The sequence below is a fragment of the Nycticebus coucang genome, chromosome 23, assembly GCF_027406575.1.
Source record: "Nycticebus coucang isolate mNycCou1 chromosome 23, mNycCou1.pri, whole genome shotgun sequence".
In the NCBI taxonomy this organism is placed as follows: Eukaryota; Metazoa; Chordata; class Mammalia; order Primates; family Lorisidae; genus Nycticebus; species Nycticebus coucang.
In genome coordinates, this window is record NC_069802.1 from 37,098,802 (window position 1) to 37,120,851 (window position 22,050).

At 51.9% G+C, this 22,050-nt stretch overlaps 2 protein-coding genes and 1 long non-coding RNA gene across 16 annotated transcripts in view; 2 read left to right on the top strand and 1 right to left on the bottom strand.

The window, feature by feature from the left end:
* Window positions 1-107: 107 nt before the first annotated feature.
* On the top strand, window positions 108-4,039 carry MFSD10 (major facilitator superfamily domain containing 10). Of its 2 annotated transcripts, none has more exons than XM_053577978.1 (13): window positions 108-598; window positions 941-1,135; window positions 1,221-1,317; window positions 1,604-1,707; window positions 2,057-2,215; window positions 2,302-2,463; window positions 2,640-2,748; window positions 2,829-2,940; window positions 3,028-3,136; window positions 3,211-3,301; window positions 3,387-3,434; window positions 3,511-3,600; window positions 3,738-4,039. In XM_053577978.1, exons 2-13 carry the CDS (start codon window positions 962-964, stop codon window positions 3,860-3,862), a joined length of 1,380 nt encoding a protein of 459 aa, XP_053433953.1. In that variant the 5' UTR covers window positions 108-598; window positions 941-961; the 3' UTR covers window positions 3,863-4,039. The 2 variants fall into 2 exon arrangements, with proteins under 2 accessions (XP_053433953.1, XP_053433952.1); XM_053577977.1 differs by having other exon boundaries at window positions 111-598; window positions 937-1,135.
* Window positions 4,040-4,499: 460 nt separating this feature from the next.
* ADD1 (adducin 1) overlaps window positions 4,500-22,050 on the bottom strand; it is a 71,829-nt gene continuing 54,278 nt past the window's right edge. For 4 of the 11 annotated variants that reach the window (XM_053577949.1, XM_053577952.1, XM_053577951.1 and 1 more), the window contains 7 exons: window positions 18,928-19,272; window positions 16,237-16,338; window positions 15,509-15,598; window positions 14,734-14,826; window positions 10,989-11,145; window positions 8,453-8,551; window positions 4,500-6,405 (listed from right to left, as the gene is read on the bottom strand). In XM_053577949.1, the coding sequence (XP_053433924.1) occupies window positions 6,071-6,405; window positions 8,453-8,551; window positions 10,989-11,145; window positions 14,734-14,826; window positions 15,509-15,598; window positions 16,237-16,338; window positions 18,928-19,272 (1,221 nt within the window). In that variant the 3' untranslated portion in view covers window positions 4,500-6,070. Of the gene's footprint in view, window positions 6,406-7,832; window positions 7,867-8,452; window positions 8,552-10,988; window positions 11,146-14,733; window positions 14,827-15,508; window positions 15,599-16,236; window positions 16,339-18,927; window positions 19,273-22,050 lie in introns of all 11 variants that reach the window. The other 7 variants (XM_053577959.1, XM_053577956.1, XM_053577960.1 and 4 more) reach the window with 7 other exon arrangements.
* Window positions 6,415-10,979, top strand: LOC128576038 (uncharacterized). Of its 3 annotated transcripts, XR_008377230.1 has the most exons (4): window positions 7,873-8,200; window positions 8,547-8,702; window positions 8,814-9,248; window positions 9,402-10,979. It is a non-coding gene; the product is annotated as an uncharacterized LOC128576038 (long non-coding RNA). The 3 variants fall into 3 exon arrangements; XR_008377231.1 differs by lacking the exon at window positions 7,873-8,200 and adding an exon at window positions 6,415-7,843 and having other exon boundaries at window positions 8,547-9,248; XR_008377229.1 differs by having other exon boundaries at window positions 8,547-9,248.

Here is a 22,050-nt window from a genome sequence, read left to right on the forward strand (position 1 = left end):
GCTCCACATGCCAGGGCAAGTGCCAAGCCTGTCCTCAGCCAGCAGCTCCCGGGAGGTGCCCAACATAAGTGTAGTTCACACCACATGGGATCACACTGTGACCAGGAGCTCCTCCAGCCCGGGCTGGGACAAGCTCCCCAAGCGACAGCACCAGTTCCTCCGCTGACCAGGCCCGGCCGCAGGAGAGGGGCCAGGCCCCAACCTGACCCCTGCAGCTTGACCCCTACTCCACTCAAGTCTCTTGTCCTCCCCAGCCCTGACCCGGGGCGCCTGAAAGCAGCGTGCCCAGAAACGTACTGAACCGAGGCCGCGCGGTCCAGCCAGGGGCTGTCCCCACGGGTGACCGCCGGGGCAGGAGGCGCCCACGTGTCGTGTTGGGACTGGGGGCAAGCAGGGTCCACCAGGGGTGGCGCACGCAGGCTGCAGGAGAAGAGGCCGTGGCTTGTCGCTCACCCAGGGCCCCAGCCGCCCAGCCCAAGGCCGGAAGAGGCGGTGCCGTGATGTCACTTTCGGGGCGGTCGTGCCGGTCCCTAGCGTAGCACGCCCGGGTGTGTCCCACGTCCGTCTGCGGTCTGTCTGGAGCGCGCGGCCGCGGCAGGTGCGGGATAGGGCGGGCCCCGACGGGGGCGCGCGGCGTGGAGGTCGCTCTCGCGTCCGGCGCACGCCCCACGATCCCTCCGGGCGGGGTCTGGTCCCCTGCCTCAGTTTCCCTGCATGCCCTGTTGCGGGGACGTGGGCCGCCATGCCCTCCCCGGGCCCTCGGCGGGCAGCCTCGCGGTGCGGGTTCTGGTGCAGCGCCGGACCCGGGGCGTCCTGCAGGCTGGGGCGGGCGCCCAGCTCCGGGCAGGGCTGGGCTCGCCAGCTGTGGGGCGGGCGCGTGGCGGGAGCTGGGCTGGGGCATCCTGAGGTGTCCTTACCGGCCCGCCACTCCCCTAGCCAGGCCGGGTTGGAGCGGCCCACCATGGGATGGGGAGGCGGTGGCGGCTGCACTCCGCGCCCACCCATCCGCCAGCAGCCGGCGCCAGAGCGCCGCGTGGTCACCGTGGTCTTCCTGGGCCTCCTGCTGGACCTTCTGGCCTTCACTCTGCTGCTGCCCCTGCTGCCTGGGCTGTTGGAGAGCCACGGCCATGCCCACGTGAGAGCCTCCTCTGCCCAAGGGCCCCTCTCCCCAAACCTGGTGCCAACCTCCCCAGCACCCCTCTTGCCTCTTTGCCCCCCAGGATCCACTCTACAGCTCATGGCAGCGTGGGGTGGACTGGTTTGCCACAGCCATTGGGATGCCAGTGGAGAAGAGGTACAACAGCGTCCTGTTCGGAGGTACCGTCCAGCCCCAGGCTGGGGCTCTCTAGGGTCCCTCCCCCTCAATCCCTGCCTCCCATCCGTCTGCATACCTTGCCCACACTTGTGCTCCGGGGCATCATCTGCCAAGTCTGGTGCCTCTTCTTGCCTCTGGTTGGGTCCAATGTGGCTCAAGGTCCGTGGCCTGTGAAGGTAGGACCCAGTGTGATTGGACCTTCAGGGACCGCTGGCCCTGTGGACCCTCAGACCACAGCTCGGGGCCCAAGGCAGTCCCCTCCCCTGAAGGTGATTTCTTGTCTCCCAGGTCTCATTGGTTCAGCCTTCTCCATTCTGCAGTTTCTCTCGGCACCAATCACTGGGGCCATCTCTGACCACCTGGGGCGGCGCCCAGCGATGCTGCTGTCCCTGGTACCTCTGCACCTGGGAGCCCAGGGGGCAGAAACATGTAGCCTCCCCGGACCAGCAGCCCAGTGGGGTTGGGCTGGGCACTGGGGAGAGTGAATGACTGGGTTGCTCATGGCCACGGGTTGGCCCTTGTCACTTCCCCAGCGGGTTGGGGTATCTGAGTGACCAGTGGCTCCTGCTGCAGTGCAGCTGCTTCTGGCCACCCAGGGGTTGGTGGAAGTGGGAACACAAGTGGCCCTTGGATGCTTCAGAATAAGGCAGGGTCCAAGGGTGTTGCCTGAGTTTGCCAAGCGCCACTCTGAGCCCTTTTTGGCCTTAAGTGACCTGCCTTTTGTCCCCTGCCCCTGGGCAGACGGGTCTGGCTGCCTCGTATGCCGTGTGGGCCACGTCTCGGAGCTTCATGGCCTTCCTGGTCTCCAGGATGATTGGGGGCATCAGCAAGGGTAACGTGAGCCTCTCTACAGCCATCGTTGCTGACCTGGGCTCCCCTCCAGCCCGCAGCCAAGGCATGGTGAGTGCATGGCTGGAAGATGTGAGGTCCAGGTGGGGACTTCTGGGCCTGGTCTGCCGGCCCCGCTCAGACAGCCTTTTCCCTAGGCGGTTATCGGGGTAGCCTTCTCTCTGGGCTTCACACTGGGCCCCATGCTTGGTGCCTCACTGCCTGTGGAGGCGGCACCCTGGCTCGCCCTGCTCTTTGCAGTGTGTGACCTGCTATTCATCTTCTGCTTCCTGCCAGAGACGCTGCCCCCGGATAAGCGGGTAGGCTTGGGGCATGGGGAATGGTTCCATGGGACTGTAGGATGTCCCATGCACTGGACCCAGATGCTGGACAGGGCAGGCTGTCCTTTCTTGGGCCACAGTGTTTGAAGCCCTGTCGGCTGCCAGGCCAGCAGCTCCCCCTGCCTCCTGGCAGCCTCAACAGTCCATCCCCACAGGCACCCTCTATTGCCCTGGGATTCCGAGATGCCACTGATCTGCTCAGCCCCCTGGCTCTGCTGCGCTTCTCAGCTATAGCCCGTGGCCAGGACCCACCCACTGGAGACAGTAAGGAGCTGGCACTCAGCAGCCACAGCCTGGCCAGGCTCCCTGTGGCCCGGGCCCTCACCGCCCCCCTTGCTCCCCAGGGCTCAGCAGCCTGCGCCGCCTGGGCCTGGTTTACTTCCTCTACCTCTTCCTGTTCTCGGGCCTAGAGTACTCGCTGAGCTTCCTGGCACACCAGCGCTTCCAGTTCAGCAGGTGGGTCCCAACCCCTCCCCAAGAAGCCCTGGGCTGCGCCACCCTCAAGGCTGGGTACTGACATCCCCCCAACCCCACTCTTGGCAGCCTGCAACAGGGGAAGATGTTTTTCTTCATCGGCCTCACCATGGCCACCATCCAGGGTGCCTACACCCGGCGGATCAGCCCTGGCAGGGAAGTCAAGGCTGTGAAACAGGTAGGGAGACTCCCCCTTATGTGGGTGGCTCAGAAACAGAGGTGGTCCTGAGGCCGCCATGCCCCGCCCCACAGGCCATCCTGCTGCTGGTGCCCGCCTTCCTCCTTGTTGGCTGGGGACACACACTGCCCATGCTGGGCCTAGGACTGCTGCTCTACTCCTTTGGTGAGTGGGAGAACCCAGTGGGGGCTGGTGCTGGGTTACACCCCTCTTCTAGGCTGACAGGTGCCTCTCCAATGCCCCCCTCCAGCTGCTGCTGTTGTGGTGCCTTGCCTGTCCTCTGTGGTCGCTGGCTATGGTGAGAGCCTTTCCCTTGACTGGGACAACCAGGGTGGAAGGGGCCGACAAGCATCTGACCTGGCCGCTCCCCACAGGCTCACCAGGGCAGAAGGGCACGGTCATGGGTACACTGAGGAGCCTAGGTGCTCTGGCCAGGGCTGCAGGGCCCATGGTAGCTGCCTCAGGTAAGGGTGTGGGACATCACACAGGGGTGCACTGTGTACCCATGGGCCCAGCTCCCTGCATTTCCCCTCCCAGGCCCAGACCCTTAAGGCCATTGCTCAGTGCTGCCATTTGGGGGCCACCTGCTGTCTCTCCACAGTGTACTGGCTGGCCGGGGCCCAGGTCTGCTTTTCCGTGTGCTCTGGGCTCTTCCTGCTCCCCTTCTTCCTTCTGAGGACACTGGGGCATCTGGAGGGTCCAGCGCATATGCTCAAGGCCGAGTAGCTGAGTACCTTCACCCCATGGGGCCCAAGGAGGCCAGGTGGCTCGCTGCAACCTGGCCTCTTCTCACTCCTCTAATGACTCCAAGGCTTTCAAGATTTCTGTCCACTTGTTTTTAAATCAGTGGCACAGGCCATCCAGGTTTCTGAGTGACAAAATAAAGCAGCTATTTTGTACCAAGTGCCTTGCTCACTTGTGCCTCACCACCCCCCAGGAGGCAGGGGCAGCTTAGCAGCTTCTGCTCACTGGCCGGAAGAACACGAGGCTCGCACAAGGCCCCCCATGTCCCTTGTCCACAGTGGTGTGGTGGGGATCAGATGCGGGGCCCTCCCAGGCTGGGGTTCTTCTTTTCCAATTGAGGTTTGGCCTGGGCCCTTCTAGACATGGGCACCCTGTTGTCTGCTGAGCAGCTTAAGGAGAACACTCAGGGGTCTGCTAGACTGGTGGGTGACAAGGAGTGTCAGGACACCTTTCTGTGCTTTACGACCCAGCCCAGCAGCTCCTGGACGCCCTCAGGAGGACAACAGGGGTGCTGGGCTAGAACATCCTGCTCAGCCCACAGACTGGGATCTTCTCCTGAAACATGAGAAAAAATAGAAATCCTATGAAAAGTTAACAAAAAAAAAACCTGTTTCCCAGATTTAGACAAGGAAATTGCTTAAAGAATTTTATTTGTGAGTAAAACATGTTACAATGAAGAAAGGACATTCAGGACCTGCCCTCCCAAGTCTGTCCATATATGCAACTTTAGTTCATGTAATACAAAGAGTTAAACTACAAAAGTGAAAATTAAAAGCCATTGCATATGTGGGATAGAGGGAAGGATGAGAGGAGGGGACAGACAAAGAGCCCACAGAGAAAGCACATCAACGCCACCTTGGCAGCAACAGCACACAGGAAAGCAGCTCAGGTGCCAGAGCAGCAAGCCCTGCAGGGTCACGGAAGCTTAAGGTGCTATCAGCACCATGCAGCTAGCCCCAGGTACTGCTTGGGGGCCAAGTCAGTGGGATCCCAAGTGGCTCAACCCAGAACCTGAGCCGACATCTGGGACTGTGTCCGCCAAGGGCTTGGTGGGGCCTGTCTGGGCCCCAGCACGTTGGCCTGCGCCCAGTCAGGCTGGCACCGGGCAGCTCCTGGGATGGGTCACCCTTGGGGACTCCATCTGGCCAGTCCCCACCAACCAGCTTCAGGCCCTTTTCTAGGGAGTTAAGTGAAAACTGACAACAGTCTTGATGGAGGAGAGCGAGTTACAGGCTTTATAACTGATGCATAGTCATCTGCCTCAAGTCACTTTCCACCAGACCAGGGCATCTCTCAGGCTGAGTTAAGGTGAGGAAATATCTCCTGAAACCTCTCCCAACCAGGTGAGCAGTGCTCTGCTACAGTCTGCTACAGGCTCTAGAAAACAAATGAAAGAAGTGGCTTGTTCGTGTTCACAGTCAAAAATGTAGGCTGAATTGTAAACATGCTAAAAGACAATTCTAAAAAGGACTCTTCCCCCTCCTGATACACCTTCCAACTATGACAGGAATACAGAGACCCGAGTGAATAGGAAACCGTGAGCTCCTGAACCTGTTTCTGGCTGAGGGGACAAGAGAGGCCACACATAGTGAGCCGCTGGGGTCTCTGCCCAGTGCCAGCCCAGACCCACCTCTTCAAGGCAGCGTGGTGCCCTGGACTGCTAGTGAGCACACAAGTGTTTTCACAGGACTGAGGCTTTGTGTACAGAAAGAGAGACCACTGAGCAGACGATGCCAGCAGGAAGCCTAGAGTCTGATTCAGTCACCTGAGACACTGCGGGGGGCAAGAAGCTGAGTGGAGGCAGAATATGCCCCTATAGGGCAGAGGGTGAGAGGAGGTTGGGGCTCAAGCGGGTGATACGCACAGCCGGAGCTGGCAGAAGCCTCTACTACCTCCCGGCCAGGACTGTGGTTTAGTGACCCATCCCTACTGTGGGGAGGGCATGTCCCAGAGGAGCAGGTAGAGCCCAAGCCGCCCCCAGAACCTGAGTCCCACGGGCCGGGCAGGGGCTGCAGGGCACAGTCACTAGCACCGGGCTGCATGGGCTGTCGAGTGAGGGGAGCTCTAGCTACACGGAGGGCTTGGCTTTTTGCATTCCATTACACAAAAAGACAGGGTGCAGACATAATCAGGGACTCTGGAGGAGCCAGGGTCACTTCAGACACGACAGTGTGGGTACAGGGCAGGCCTTCAGGAGTCACTCTTCTTCTTGCTCTTCTTCAGAAAGGAAGGGGTGCGGAACTTTTTCTTCTTTTTGGATGGGGACTTGCCTGGAGACCCATCGCTGCCAGGGTCTACGGCAGCCCCCTCCTCGGCAGCTGGAGAGGCAGCTTCTTCAGCCACGGGGGCTGGGGGGGCCACGGTGTGGAGCTTGGTGGGGCCTGGGAGTCCACAGGCTTCCCCCTCTTCCTCTAATGTTGGGAAGCCAAGCGCTTCTGAAGGCTCATCAGGGGACAAGTCAGGGAGGGTTGGCTTGAAGGTGGCAGCATCACTGTCGTCTCCAGAAGTCAGCTCCTGTGGAAGGTCTGGCGGGGGTGGAGTGAGAGGGAAGGGGTTAAGGCCTCCCACCCGGACCACAAGGGACAGTATGGGATAGGAGAGCCCAGCATGGGGAGCTGCCATTTTATCTTATGCTCCTTATGTTACGGGTTTTTTAACCATGTTCTGCTCTACTTTAAGGCTGCATGGAGCCAACATCATAGGACACAGTGCAGTCTCAAGCAGTTTTAGCCCCTTCTCATGGACGGCATGCTGACAGACCAGACTTTCACAGGGCTTCACCCCAGCCCTAAAGGCAGATGACATCAAGGCCAGTGGTGCTGGGTGGTTCAGCTTTCTGTGCTCAACACCTGAGAAGGTGGATGGACACTTGCTCTACACCCCTAAGGGCGTATTAGTAGTCCTGAAATTAAACCTAAATTTGAGTCCACAACACCTGGTCTCCCCCAAAACAGCCAGTAGAAAACTTTGAGTTTTCTACTCATGTGTGACATCAACATCCAACAGAATAAAGCCATGTAGGCAGGGCGGTTATTTAAGAGAAAAGAGACAGACTACGCGACAAGGAGTAGGGCATAAAATCAATTCATCTTAACTCCGGAACAGCAAAGGGGTCAAAACATCACTCCTGCAGAATCCTCCTGGGGTCTGATTCTGGTCTACTTGCCGTGGGGGCTTTGAACACTGCCCCGGGGGAAACCAGTTTTGTGGAGCCCTTAAGAGCCTACGGAGTTACAAGCAACTGGCATGTTAGGAGGCAACAAACCATTTAGTACTTGCACATCAAGCTGCACACAGGACGTGTGAGGAGCCTGGCTGAGCACAGGGCAGGAGCACAGAGAAGGCTCTGAGGCCTGACACCTGGGAGGCTGGAAGCACCCCAGCCCCCACCCACCAGCTGCCTTCTGCTGCAGAACTCAAGGCCACACTTCAGGGGCGGGAGTGGGGCTGGTGCTGAGACAGAGGCTGCCTGGATGTGTTCAGGAGAACTGTCATCATTTGACCATATGTCACATTTTTTAAAAGTGATCAATACTGCTTCTCTGGCTGCCTCAAATTACCAGTCCCAGTTTAAGCAAAGGTCCAAACAGCCTGACTCCACGCACCAGCTGGCAGAGTGCCACTCTGCCTGAACCTAGTCTGGATTTGTCTAATTCAACAAAACAAAACCTTCCCACTGACCAATCAAAAGAGATTCTCAAAGTCTCTGACTGGCAGGGTGCAAAAGCCCCCAGGGAGGCTATTCTTGTCCTGGGCAGGCTGCCCACCGCACAGTGACAAGGTGACCAAGCAACTTCCAGGAAGGCTACTAAGGGACTAGGTACAAAAAAGGGGCCTCCTGTTTTTATTATGAATGAACTGAAAACAGAATTCAATAAACAACAAAGAAGCAAGAGAATGAGGCAAAGCAGAGGGATCCTGGTGGCGAGCAAGGGCCAGGCACGGTACTTACTACGGCAACAGGTACTCTCTAGCACATCCGTCTCCTGTGTGCAGGGCAGCCACAAGAAGAGAAAAGCACAAGTAGAGAATCTCTGCATTCAGTCACAGCCACCAGGTTATACAAGAAAGGCCGAGCCATTCTTACAGAACACAGGACAGGGGTGGGGGAGCCACAGGCTTTACGGGAGACATGAGTGTACGAGACTGAGGGATGGATTGTCCAGGGTCACACACCACAGACAAGCAGTGGCCTGAGGCATGTAGAGTGGAGCTTTTGGCAGACAGACCGCAACCAGCAGGAGCGCTGCAGCTCAGACACGTGGAGGCGCCTCCGCGGCGTGACCGCAGAGCAGCGCAGGGAGAAGGTGCAAGCGATGGGTAGGCTGACATCAGAGAGGACTGTGGGCTTCACACCTGCACTCTGCCTTCCTACCTGGTCACACAGCTCACTGAGAAACCAGTTTTGCCTCAAGTTACTCAGGAGAAGAGGCCAGGAGCTCTCAGTGTGGTGTCAGGCACTAGTTTCAGTGCAAATGCACTTTCTCATGAGTGTGCACAGAACTACTGCCACACACGGTCACACTCCTCCAGGGCACCCAGGCAGGCACCTGCCTCCACCCCAGAGCTCACCTTCTTCAAGCTTGATGGGAGTGCTGGGGGGAGTGTGGGGAGCAGCAGGCTGGTCTGGAGGGCTCTGCTCTTTCTGTTCTCTCGTCTCGTCCAGATTCTCTGCAGAGGCACACAACACATGGAGAGAGCAGTTCAAAGTGCTGATGCTGTGAGCCTCCCTCATCAACAGAAGCCTGCTCACCCTCCTGGGCCTTCCAGGGCACACTCCAAGAAAGCAGGAGTGTGCTTTCGTCAAACAGGACGATGGGAGGTGACTATGACTGGGCTGATCACAGCCCCAAGGGTTAACGTGTTTGAATCCGAATTTCAGAATAATTTAACCAATTCTAGATGTAAATGTAATTTCTTTTTATATTCCAAGGACAATGTGCCAAAGCTGACCCCACAGCGGACTGTGACTGGTGACCTCAGTGACCCGTGGCCTGCCCTGTCCCCTGTGAGGGAGGAGTGGCTCCCTCTCTGCCCAGCCACTCCTTGATAAGCACCCCAAAGGACCCAAGACCCTCACCCTACTCAACCCCCTCAGTGGCCATAACCTTACCATCATGTTTGTTTTAATCTCTGAGGTGGGGAGCTTCCTACCAATAATTTAAACTTGGCAAGCTGACATTTATTTTTATTTTCTAGAGTGAAAAATGCTGCTATGAACCAGAGGAAAAAATGCAAGCACCAGCCAGGCATGGTGGCTCATGCCTATAGTCCCGGCTACTTGAGAAGTTGAGGCAGGAGGATCACCTGAGCCCCAAAGTTTGAGGCTGCTGCTGATGACACCCCAGCACTCTACCAAGGGCACAAAGTGAGACTCTTACCTCAAAAAAAAAAAAAAAAGGCAGAATTAGGACCTTAGATCCAGAAAATTCCAAATTTACTTCTCATTTAGGGAAAAATACGGATCAGTATTATACCAATTCCTTAAATATCCTTCTTTCATTTAAAATTTTCCTAACAGGCCAAGTGTGGTGGCTCACGCCTGTAATCCTAACACTCTGGGAGGCCGAGTTCAAGACCCACGAGTTCAAGACCCACCTGATCAAAATCGAGACTCCTGTCTCTACTAAAAACAGAAAAACTGAGGCAAGAAGATCACTTGACCCCGAGTTGGAGGTTACTGTGAGCTATGATGCCACAGCACTCTATCCAGGGCAACAGCTTAAGACTCTGTCTCAAAAAAATAAAAATAAAAATAAAATTTTCCTAATAGCTTACCATCATTCATCCCATATTCTAGAAAAACAGCTATAATTACCCTTCTAAACTCACCAGGCTGAGTTTAGAAGTTTAGAAGATTCCACTCTAATGGGCGACCTGCCTTCCTAGCAGCCCTGAGTTGGCCGCTACCTGCCTGAAACCAAGTGTCTATGGAAAACCACTGTCATGTCTACCTGTGTGAACAAATGGCCTTAGCTAGGAAAAGGAGCTGACCTTGAACAAGACAGCCTGACTTTTACCTACCAGAGCAGCTGCCTGCTGACTCCAAGGCTGACACTCCATGGTGAAGGTGACATACTCCTGACCAAGCCAGGACTTGGTCAGGAGCCCGTTACCTTCTGAGCGTGTTACACAAAATCTTGTGCCTGGGGAGCTGCTCAGTCTGGGAGCCCTGCTCCACCTAGTGGGCACAGGCATGCCCACTGTGTGCATGCACAGCCCCCCCCATACAATGTCACAGCTTGGCAATGATGAGTGTTGATGAACCACCCAAATCTCTTCTCAAGGACACTTTCACAGAAATACTGAATATGTAAGAGAGATACATTCCTGTTAAAAATAACAGACCCAGGTACAGTAGCACATGCCTATAATGGTAGCTCTCTCAGAGGCCAAAGTGGGAGGATTGCTTGAGGCCAGAAGTTAGAGACCAGCCTGAGCAAAAGCGAGACACCCCCACCCCACCCCAATCTCTACAAAAAATAGAAAAATTAGCCAGGCATCATGGCAGGTGCCTGTAGGCTCAGCTACTCAGGAGGCTGAAGCAGGAGGATTGCCTGAGCCCAGGAATTTGAGGTTGCTCTGAGTTATGATGATACCACTGCACTCTAGCCAGGGCGACATGACAAAAGACTGTCTTTTTTTAAAAAGAATTCAGGCTGACTTTCCCAGTAACTAATCCAAATTCGTGAATCCTTCTGTGAATGTTCTAATCACTCCATGTGGACAGAAAGCTGCTGACAGGAGGACCAGTGTCCGTCCCTACAACCCAAGCCCTGTGGGTGCCATGAAAGCCCCTCCCTCTGTCCATTCAGCAGCCTTCACTGCAGCAGCTGGGAAGCGTCCCTGACTGAGCACATGTTCCTGTCCCCCCAAGTCTTACTACAGTACACAGATGCCTGGGAGCCCTGTTGTCACCTACTACACACGTCCCTCTGGCTCTTGCCCGAATGACTAAGTTGAGGATGTGCACTAACATGCTGGTCTTAAGTAAATATGAGGTTTGTCTTTGACACACATGGGCTAGCGCCTAGACCACAGAGAAGTCCCTGACCATTTTTTCTTGCCTTGTGGAGTTGCCCCGTGCCCAGGACTCTGGAGCACTGACCTTCAGAGCCCTTCTGCTTCCGCTCCACCTCCTTGCGGTACTCCTCTAGCTCACGGTCTGTGAGCGTGTTGAAGGGATTGGGACCCGCAGTGCTCACGATGGCATGGGGCTGGTACTCCTTCTCAATGATGGCCTTGGAGGCTGTCACCAGCTCCCCCTGTGGGGAAAGAGATGCATGGTCAGCAGGAGCTCGGCCAGAGGGTACTCTCCCTCCTCGTGGGCAGGCTTCGGGAAGGGGGTTGGAGGCTTCCCAGGAGCATACAGACACCCTGAGACTGCACCAGGGGCCGAGGGCATGGGCCGAGCAGCCCCCAGTGGTGGAAGATGTGGAAACACTGACAGATGCTACAAATCAGATGTAACAAAATGAATCCTACAAAGTCCTTCAGGGTTCAGAAACAAAGGCCCCCAAGCGCAGACTCTGAAGCACAGAGCACATAGGGGCTTGCCGTTCTCACTGCCAGACAGGGATGGAAGAGGCCCTTCCTGCTAGTGTTCAAAAGTCACTTTCTACACCAGGCACCGTGACTCATGCCTATAATCCTAGCACTGTGGGAGGCCTAGGCAAGTGAATCACCTGAGCTCAGGAGTTCAAGACCAGCTTGAACAAGAGCAAGACCCCACCTCTAAAAAAAAATAGCTGGGTATTGTGCTGGGCACCTGTAGTCTCAGCTACTTGGGAGGCTGAGACAAGAGGATCACTTGAGCTCAAGTTTGAGGTTGCTATGAACTATGATACCACACAGTACTCTAGCCAAAGTAACAAAGTGAGACTCTATCTCAAAAATAATAATAATATTAATTAATTTTAAAAGTCACTTTTTCTATAGAACCAATGTATGGTGCCCCATGATTGCCTTAATGTACACAGGTATGATTTAATAAAAAAAAAGAAAGAAATGTGGTACTCACACTAGTGTATTAGTTCAGATTATTATTATTTTTGGTTCCAATATTTGAAAATGTACACTGTAATAAAAATACTTCATACTTAAAAAAATAATAATAATTAAAAAATAAAAAGTCACTTTCCCTCATGACGTGGGGAAAACATCACACATTGCATTTAGAGTAAGGCATGCTTGGAGGTTTGTTCACATTCTAAGCACATAGGTATGTTCTGTTCTTTTGACTATGCATTTAATTTATATATGTGTAGCTCCTAGAAGTTATCCCAAACCCCCCCAAGAAAACCACTATGTCCTGAGACACCAGTATGTGCCTGAGGAATTTGAAAAACTGTGAGAATTTGCATTGCAGAAAAAACAGGAAAGAAAGCAAAGCAAAAGCACAAAGGCGGCTCCCAGTCTCATGGGAAGAGTCAGAACAGGGCGGGGGCCGTGGGGGGGCAGGGAGGGCACTCCGGTGGGCAGCACAGTGGGCTGGGCAGACCTCGGAGGAGCCAGGTGAGCAGCCCTGGGGTGCAGCTCACCCATACCCACCTACCCCAACATAGCTCTGTGCCCCATGGCTCAGCCAGGTTGGGGTTGGGGTAGGAAAAGTCCTCAAAAAGCTCTTAGGTCCACTTTCAGGAAAGTTAACCAGAACTCATGCACACTACTTAATGACAGCTTCCAAAAACACATGAAAGCTGGAGAACCCAAATCCCTGATGCCAGGTCTGGTCCTTCGGTGCTCACTGAAGTGACACCAGAGGCAGAGAGTGACCTGGGGAAATCAGTTCACATGGGCCAACTTGTTCCTTAGGCAGAGGTGGGAAACTGAGCTGAGCAACTGCCCAGCACAGTGGATTCAGGGTGCCAAGAGCACTCCACAACTCCCAGTGACACAGAACCCCAGATAGAAAATAAGCAGCTATTCTTCCCTCAATGGCGAGAGGAGTTCTAAGGATACAGACCTCTCTACTTGGTCAAAGGAGAAATTCCACTTCCCCACAAGCGGCCCGGTGTCCCGGAGGGAGCCCTGCTGTCTGCTCTCTGAGGCCCACACCACAGGAAGTAGACCGGCAGCCCCAGGGCAGCCATCAAGCCAAGCACATTCACATGTGGGACATGCGAGTTGGGGTGGAGTGAAGAGGCAGAGTGCAAATGTGAACTTGAGAAATAAGGAGATGGAGAAAAAGAAAAGGCCAGAACAAGAATTTATGTGCAGGGGTCAACATCTCTCCATCTGGGGTGAAGTACAGCAGCTGCTCAGCTTTCTACACATGACACCAGGGAGCAGGGTGTTGACTGTGGGGTCATGAAGCACCCACATGTGACACCTGCATGTGAATACCCCTGGGACAGAGGAGGGAAAGTTGTAGTTGGATGATTGAACACAGCTCAGCAGGTTACATTCTGGATGGTCCTTTAAAAAATGCAAATGAAATCCTTTGACTCCACCAGAACCCCAGAGACATGGCACAGCAGTGACTCGGCCTTGTGACGCTGGAGGGCTGTGCCCGCACACCAGCTCCCCTGGCCAGCCACCTGGGCTCACAGCCTGCATGTGCCCGCACACATCTGAGATGCAGAATGATTGACTAACAGGGTGGCAATGGCTTATGGCCCTAAGCACCAAAACATGAAAAACAAGCTGACGGGGACAGTCTATCTTTCTTTTTTGCTCTGAGAAGTTCCTCCATGAATGGTAGCCGGAAATGAATTTTAAATACATAGAAAATGAGGCCTGTAGGATTAATACATAAATATGCAAAATAATATTATTGGCTGGCATTCCAGACAGGAATATAGACTCTTTGGTAAAAATCTGCTTCTCTCTGTCAACTGGGACATATCTGAAGTGACACTTGCATCTCACCGAGGGTATGTTAACTGAAGGAGACAGTCCTGGAAACTTCCTCTGCACAGGGGCAGACATTACGGCTAAGACTCTACATGCAGCCTACCACTTTCTGTCCTGGGCAACAAGTTCTGTGCACTGGTAGCCTACATCCTCAGGAAGGATCCTTCTGTGTGATAGGTACATGGCCCAGAGAGGAAGTCTCTTCAACGTAACATTAAAAAAAATTATCTAGGTTCTTTAAGGTAAATATAAATGTATTTATCAACCAGGTCTCACAAAGACTGTCTTACTTCCCCTTCCTCTGAAATGACATCTTTCAGTGACGTGACCTCCCACGCTATAGTCACTACATTTATGGTCAGAGCTGAATGAGTAGAGGTAGAGGGCACCTGATTGAGGGGGTGGGGGAAGCAGCCCTGCAGGCTGCATTGCATTTGCTGAAACCCAAAACATGCACCAGTCGGAGCCACATGCCGGAGTACAGAAATGCAGCCTCCATTTAGACTGGTCCTTCCTCATCAACTAAGAGTGCTAGAAATTATTAAAATACACACCGAATTTTTAATTATAGAATACAGGAAGCAGAATAGAACCTTCTGTAGAATCTTACAAATAATTTAAAGATTGAGGCTGGACACAGTAGCTCACACTTGTAATCCCAGCACTTGAGAGGCTGAGGCAGGTGAGTTGCCTAAGCTCACAAGTTCGAGATCAGACTGAGCAAGAGTAAGACCCCGTCTCTAAAAACAGCCGGGCAATGTAGTGGGTGCCTACATTCCTAGCTATTGGAAAGGCTGAGGCAAGAGAATCACTTGAGCCCAAGAGTTTGAGGTTGCCCTGAGCTGTGACGCCACAGCACTCTACCGAGGGTGATCAAGTAAGACTGTCTCAAAAAAAAAAACTATAGATCGATTTCAAGCTACTTCCTGAAGAGAGAAAATGGGAGGGCGGGAGGGGCAGTTCGGACTGACAGGGGTCAGGGACAGGGCAGTGAGTACCTTTCTAACAGAGAGAGATCTAGCAGGACTAAAGGTCTGCTCTGTGAGCTCGAGCCCTTCGATAGTCTCCGTACAGTCAGAGAGGGGCGCATCCTGCAACAGCAAACCCAGTCACCAGAGCGACCAGCCCCGCCTGCGCCATGTCCACCAAGAACACAGGAGGGAGCCAGCTAATCACATGCAGCATGGACACTGTTGACTGTAGTGATGAGTGGTACATGCAGACGCTGAGCACAAAGCAGAACCGTAGCTGGCCAGTCAGAAAATGCAGTGACTGCCTCTGCCCTGCAGAGTTGGGCTGCAGCCTCCAGAGGTAGCTCCTTACACCACTATCTCCACGTGCCGCTGGGCACTAAGTTCATAGGCACGTTTACAGCACCCGCCCTCCGCAACCCAAGAGGCACTTTGCAGCAAGACAGCAACCAAAGTACCAACACAGAAGTCCCTTAAGCCCACCCTCTTCCAGCACCTTACAAAGGACACTGCCAAACCAGGTGAACCCAGGGCCCCAGGTTGATGGCATGTGTGCCACCCTCACGTATACATGCACTACACGGAGCAGGGATCCAAGGGGTGGGTGCAGCTTTTGGCATGCTTACGTTCGTTTAGAACTCAAGGAAAAGCACCTAGATTGTTTCTTATCATGAAGATTTTTAACAAACTAGTTCCTCGAATACGTACCTCATCAAAGTCATTCTCTCTCCATTTAAGAACAACTTGGGAGCAGACAGCCATACCGCCACCACCCACTGTGTCAGACTCTTGGAGCTCTCACCTGGACAAGGCTCCTGTCCATCACTACACCACACAGAACCTGGGACTGAGGGCCAGCCGTCTTGATGTCCTGTAAGTTCTGCTCTCGGATCTGAGGACAGGAAGGAGAAACACACATCAACTTCCTGAGAAGCCACACTGTGACTGGAGTGGTGCCATCTACGCACCTGGCCAGCCACACTGCAGCTCTGCCCCACCACGTGCAGGCAGGATGGCCCAGCCCACCGTGAGCGACCATAGGTCTGTTTGATGGCCCTGTGCAATCTGCTCAGGAGGGCTTGGTCTGAGGGATAGAGGGACTATTCCTTTCTCTGGCAGAGCAGAGACCTCTCCCTCCACTCACTAATGTGGGAGGTTTCCTGTGGGCCTATCTTCTGGTGACACTGTGAGCATCCATGACCTCCCATTCTGATATACCAAACTCTTTGGATGAACCCTGAAAGGCAGGGACAGCTGTCTATTCTTGCTAGGAATAGGCTTTGCAGCTTCCAGTTCTGACCTGTAAGCCAACAACAGTTCAAGAATTAACGGGGCCCAAAAACTTGTCTGCTGCTCACAAGCCACACTATTAGTGCAATTGCAGCACTGTAAAGCAATTACTTCAGCTGCAAAAGTGGTGACAGCACATGTCTTCTGCTAGGAACAAGCACACCCACTGTCCCTGAAGTAGACAGCATCCCTTCCAACCCTATTCCCAGGCTCCCACAGAGTGCTGATGGCAAGACCCACCTTGTTCCTCATCTCCTGGACCTCTTTGGGGTTAGTGTTCAATGGAACAAACAGGTTAGGGACAGCAGAGGTGGAGGTTCTATGTCCATCCTCTTTAGTCCACTGTAATATCAAGAACAGTTGAAAAGTCAGGATTATGACAATAAGTGACACCACAGCATCCAATCTGTCCAATTGATCTCACATCTCGCATGCACTGAACATCAGAGAGGGCTGAACCAAGGCTGTACCTCCCACCACTCAACAGAGTCGCCAGGGGAGTAGGACGAGGCCACATGAAAACCAGTTAATGGTGGAAGTCAAATCATGACTGGTGGAAAAGGACCATCTAGAAAGCCCAGCTGGACTCTGGACCACAGTGTGGGCTGACGACAGAGCTAAGCCCATAACCCCCTCGGACCAGCCGGGAGGTCCTCAGAGACCATTGGTTCACCGCTCTGAGAGTCGTCCAACACCAAAGCCAACTGGAAGCATGAGATGACAGGGTCATGAGAAGCAATGTGATGCTGCTATACCCAGGGTGGGACAGAGTCTGTACTGTGAGGCAAGAGTGGGCATTACCAAAGTTCTGCATTAAAATAAACGACAGCATCGGAATGCACCATTTGCGTGACTATTTCCACTCACAGAAATATGAACACATACGCAGTAGCCACCTGGAAGAAGAGTTTGGTGATGTCGAATATTTTATATAACTTAATATTTTTGAATGTTACAAAAATATCTAGAACAAACTTGAAGCGCTTCATGAGTCCTTGGTTAAGGGCTGTTTTAGGTATCAGTGCATGTCGCCAACACACTGTGCCTTCCACTTAACGCAAATTTTTTTGGTCCCCAATCGAATGTGAAATTTTTAACCAAATTCTAATTCTTAGGCATAAGTAGGCACTGACCATTAAAACAAGTCCATCTTTGAGAGCAAATGTTAAGCTTTTCAGAGTGTTTTGAGAGGCGGTGAGGGAGCATAAATCGTACAACGCTACGGAAGCAGCGAGGGCGGCAGGGGCCTCACAATGGAGGCTGTGGGATGGGCGTGGGCTGTGCGTACTCACTGAGGGCCTCTTCTCAGCTAAAACAATGCAGCGTCTCATTGAAAATAATTATTAGTCAACACAGTTCAACAATAACCTCCCAAGCTTTAACATTTGAAAATTTAACAACAATCATTATAAATTAAAATATACCAACCTGGAACACCGCATGGAATTTGTATTACTCCAGAACGATACAGAATAAACTTAAGTGTTGAACAAGGTCTCTCCTTCAATGTTCACATGATCTAAAATGCCTAAAGTGATTTAAATTGCTTTCAAGCCAATAGTAAATAAAGCTCAAAGTGGCTGCTGCACAGGCATTTTGGAGAAATTCATCACAGCAGTTAAGCACTATGTATTCCCATCAGCAGCAGAAATCTTTTTTTTTTTTAAGGCCAACTCCCTTTAACAAGTAAAGCAAATAAAAATAAACTAGTGGAATTTTTTAAAAAGGGAGACAGGGAGAGAAGGTGAAAAGGAGTCAGAGAGACAGAAGGAAGGAGAGCCGTGCTCCAACCCAGCCCCACAGCCAGGTCCCTGCACATAGGACACAGCTGCTCAGGAACTTGGAGGCATCCCACCAACTGTGCCTCAGGAAAACAGCAGAACCACCGGGGGAAGACAAAACTTAAAAAAAATCTATAAAGTAAAAGCACTGTCATGGGGGAAAAAAAGCTGTGCTTTGCTTATGTGCTGCCCATGGTTTCAGGAACATCTAACCTAACATCAAATGGATCTGTACAGAACTGGTCACAACACAGGTGAGTCTGCCCCACCAGTCTCCTCACAAAAGACTCCAATTCAGGAGCTTTTGAAAACAGACTTCTCCTATATTCTACAACAGGATCTGGGCAGACGGTCAAAAGTTACAGAAGCAGTAAAGACTCATCTTCAGAGGAATGTTTCAGCACCAGGATCCCGGAGCATCTTTCAGGAAAATGGTAACTTTGAGCAGTGTTAATGCTGAAACGAAGCACCCCTTGCAGCGTCTGTCGCTGGTGCCTGCAGACGGCCTGCGCTGCACTTGGGTCATGCCGCACCCAGCAGGAGTCGAAGACTCCCCACTATGTTGTCTGCTCACATGCAACGGTACATGCAAAGGGCAGCTGGCTGCGTGCATTCGGAGGCTTTGGGATAGAAGCAGGATAACAACGCTAAGAAGAAGGGACAAGGGTCAGCAGAGAACACATTAGTAAAAGCCAAGAGAGAAAACTGCTTAAGAAAACACTATAGACCTAAGGAAAAGACTTCAGGGACTCGATGGAACCACTGGGAGTTCACAACACTAAATATCAGGTTCATGACAGAACTATCTTTGTGCATCAAGTATTGAGAGTCCCTGAATCCAATTTGAATTAGAGATCCCCTACTTTTAGGTTAAAGCATGTAAACTGTTTAGTATTTGGCTATGTATGGTGTCAGGTTACCCTGGGTTACTGAGGAGTATACTTTATCTTAAGCAGTTTCAAGCAGACGGTGTTACTGGAATCTTAGCTAGTATGTGAAGCAGATTTTGGTCTCGACTGAGAGAAAGTGAATGAGGAAGGCTGGCTTTATATCCAGGATAGAAGGGATGGATTCCCAAAGCCTCCGAAGCCCCAGCTGCCCATTACTTGCTCTACGTCATCTAACTATGAACAGTAAGGTAGGCACAGACCAAGCAGTTGGTAATACAGCTTGGCACGCAGACACCGGACGAGAGAGACTGCAGCAAGGGTTTCACGTGATCGTGTGTAATGCTCGTCCACACCTTAGTCTTCGACTTGGGACTGCTCCCATCCTGCCCCTCCTCGGAAGCTTCATCGCCCCGGCCAGAGTTCAGCCATCTTGTCTTCTCTCGCTGCTGCTTCTGAAAACTGTGTCTGAGAGGGGAGCAAGTGCCCGAATCACCGTCACTAGCAAAGGAGTAACCTGTGACACTAGCAGGAACCTCCACATCGCTGTATTTTTTAGATTTCTCTCTCAGAGCAGGGTATCGATAAGGGTAGCCAGTTCTGTAGCCCTAGGGTCCAAAGAGAGTGAAAAGCAGTCAATATTTCAGACCTCAAAACAGGGTTTCATTTTGGAAATATCTACAAGAGCTGAATATATATCCATGCCCACAATCCAGTAATTCAACTCCTTTATGCCCAAGAGAAACACACATGTTCAGCAAAATACAGGGAATAAATTTGTTGACAGCAGCACTAGTCCCGACAGACCAAAACTGCCTACACCTAGAGGTCCTTCGATAGCAGCAGGAATAATCTGCGAGCCTGTAAGGCCTGGGGTACAACAACGAGAATAAATACTCCCTTTACAAAATGCAACAATGTGGGTGACTGTCACCAGTATTATGCTAAGTGAAATCAGTTGCTAGAAAAGAACACACACTATACAATACCACTTCTAAAAGGGGCAGAAGCGGGCTGGGTGAGGAGGCTCACACCTGTAATTTTAGCACTCTGGGAAGCCGAGGAGGGTGGATGGCCCAGAGCTCATAGTTCTGAGACCAGCCTGAGCCACAGAGAGACCTTGTCTCTAAAAATACCTAGGCACTGTGGCAGTCACCTATAGTCCCAGCTACTTGGGAGGCAGAGGCGAGAGAATCTCTTGAGCCCAAGAGTTTGAGGTTGCAGGGAGCTATGATGCCATGGCACTCTACCAAAGGTGACAAAGTGAGAATAAAATAGGGAGGGGAGGGAGGGGAGAGGGAGGTGGAGGGAGGGGGATTAATGGGATTACACCTGCGGTGCATCTTACAAGGGTATATGTGAATCCTAGTAAATGTGGAATGTAAAGGTCTTAGCAAAATAACTAAGAAAATGCTACAAAAGCTATGTTAACTAGTGTGATGAAAATGTGTCAAATGATCTATGAACCAAGTGTATGGTGCCCCATGATCATACTAACGTACACAGCTATGATTTAATAAAAATAAATAAATAAATAAATAAAATAACATAAAATAAAATAAAATAAAATGTGCAGAAGAGGCAAAGCCAGTCTGCTGTTAGAGACAGGACAGTGGTCACTACTGGGATGGAGCATGGGACCCTGGGGTGCTGGGGCATTCGGAGGTGCTGCTATTGTCATCATCAGAGTGTTGCTTACATAGAGGGTTCAGTTTTTTAAAAATTCAGCAAGCTGGACACCCACAGTATGTGCACTCTCCCATTCAGGGATTGGATTTCAACAAAAGTAAAAACTGAAAACACAAACAGGGTGACTACGTGGCCAGCTACTGTGCAGTTCGTATTCAGCAACCTACTTGATGTTTTCTTGCCTTTTAAACCAGCTTAAATACTGTGACAATCTTCAGGTAAGGTAAACAGTGTACCTCCTGACAACCAGTTCTTAGCAAAATCACTACATTTGAATATAACATTTACTTTCAAGCTTGGCGCTGCCTCCTGATCATCTGCTATGCTTTAAACGATGGGCTCTCCACCTGATTCACACTTCTGCTGGACCAACGTCTCCCAGAGACAGTATCTCCAAGGGCAAGGACAGCATCTTTCTGGTCACTTTATCTAGTGCTTGTCATTTGGTAGATGTGACAGACTTTATGGGGTTCCCACTTCCTGTAAGCTCCCCTTTGAATGGGGGTAGACCTTAGACTTACTTCTAGCCAGTAGAATTCAGAAGAGGTGATAGCTGTAGTATATAAGTGCAGTCTCTCCCCCCACAGCTGGCTCTGAAGAAGCGAGCTTGGATACCACAGCCATAAAACACCCTGCCCCCAGCCTGAGGGGACTGGGAAGTAGGCCCTCCCAAGTGGAGCTTTCAGATAAGACCTAACACACCCTGAGGCAGCCACAGTGACACCCTAAGGCTGACCTGAGTTCAGCTGTGACTCAACTCCTGACCCACAGACACCATGGAACAAGAAACAAATGTTGTTTTAAGTCTAATACAGCTCTGGGAATTGAGTCTTTAATGAGCCTGGCACAGCACAAGGACCCGAAAGCTGTACCTTACAGACAGTGTTCTCATCTCCCCGTGCTGTGCTGGCTGTGGCACTGTCCACCGCAGCTGCCCTTCTCTCAGCTCACTGTGTGATCCTACCTACTCTCTGAAGTCATTCCCAAGGGCCATCTTGTACACAAAGTTTTCTCTCCAATCCTTGCAAAGGATGAATTCCCTTACTGAAAAGCCCAACACAGAACACATCTAAGTGCAGTCATATCACTGTATAGCCGCACTTCATTACCCTGGACCATGGTGGACTCTGTCCCTGCAGTAAGCAGCTCAGGGTCTCCCCGCATGGACAGGCAGCAGACATCCATGGAACACAGTAACCAGGCCTCAAACAGCTGGAACTGACTAGTCTAGACACAGGACTTATTGATCTAGAAAGTCCCACCCTTTCCATGCCTGTGAGAGGAGGCACTGAGCTGCTTCTCTAGTCATTATTCTTTGCACCCCTTCCCCAACTTCAAACACAAAATAATACAAGAAACCTCCATAAACAAAATAATACAAGAAACCTCCATATTTTCTCATAATTTAGCTCAGAAGTTAAATAATAACTCTACTGCTTCCTTGTGATTTTTGAAGGTAAAAGCATTTACATAGCAATTTCATTTTCTTTTTTTTGTTTGTAGAGACAGAGTCTCACTTTATCGCCCTTGGTAGAGTGCTGTGGTGTCACACAACTCACAGCAACCTCCAACTCCTGGGCTTAAGCGATTCTCTTGTCTCAGCCTCCCAAGTAGCTGGGACTACAGGCACCCGCCACAACACCCGGCTATTGTTTTTGTTGCAGTTTGGCTGGAGCTGGGTTTGAACCTGCCACTCT

What these genes read in the sequence shown, in the direction of transcription:
- MFSD10 (XM_053577978.1), top strand. Translation starts at nt 962, where the DNA reads ATGGGATGGGGAGGCGGTGGCGGCTGCACTCCGCGCCCACCCATCCGC. An exon ending in GGACCCACCCACTGGAGACA is followed by an intron (nt 2,749 to 2,828) that starts GTAAGGAGCTGG and finishes CTTGCTCCCCAG; the next exon opens with GGCTCAGCAGCCTGCGCCGC. An exon ending in CAGCGCTTCCAGTTCAGCAG is followed by an intron (nt 2,941 to 3,027) that starts GTGGGTCCCAAC and finishes CACTCTTGGCAG; the next exon opens with CCTGCAACAGGGGAAGATGT.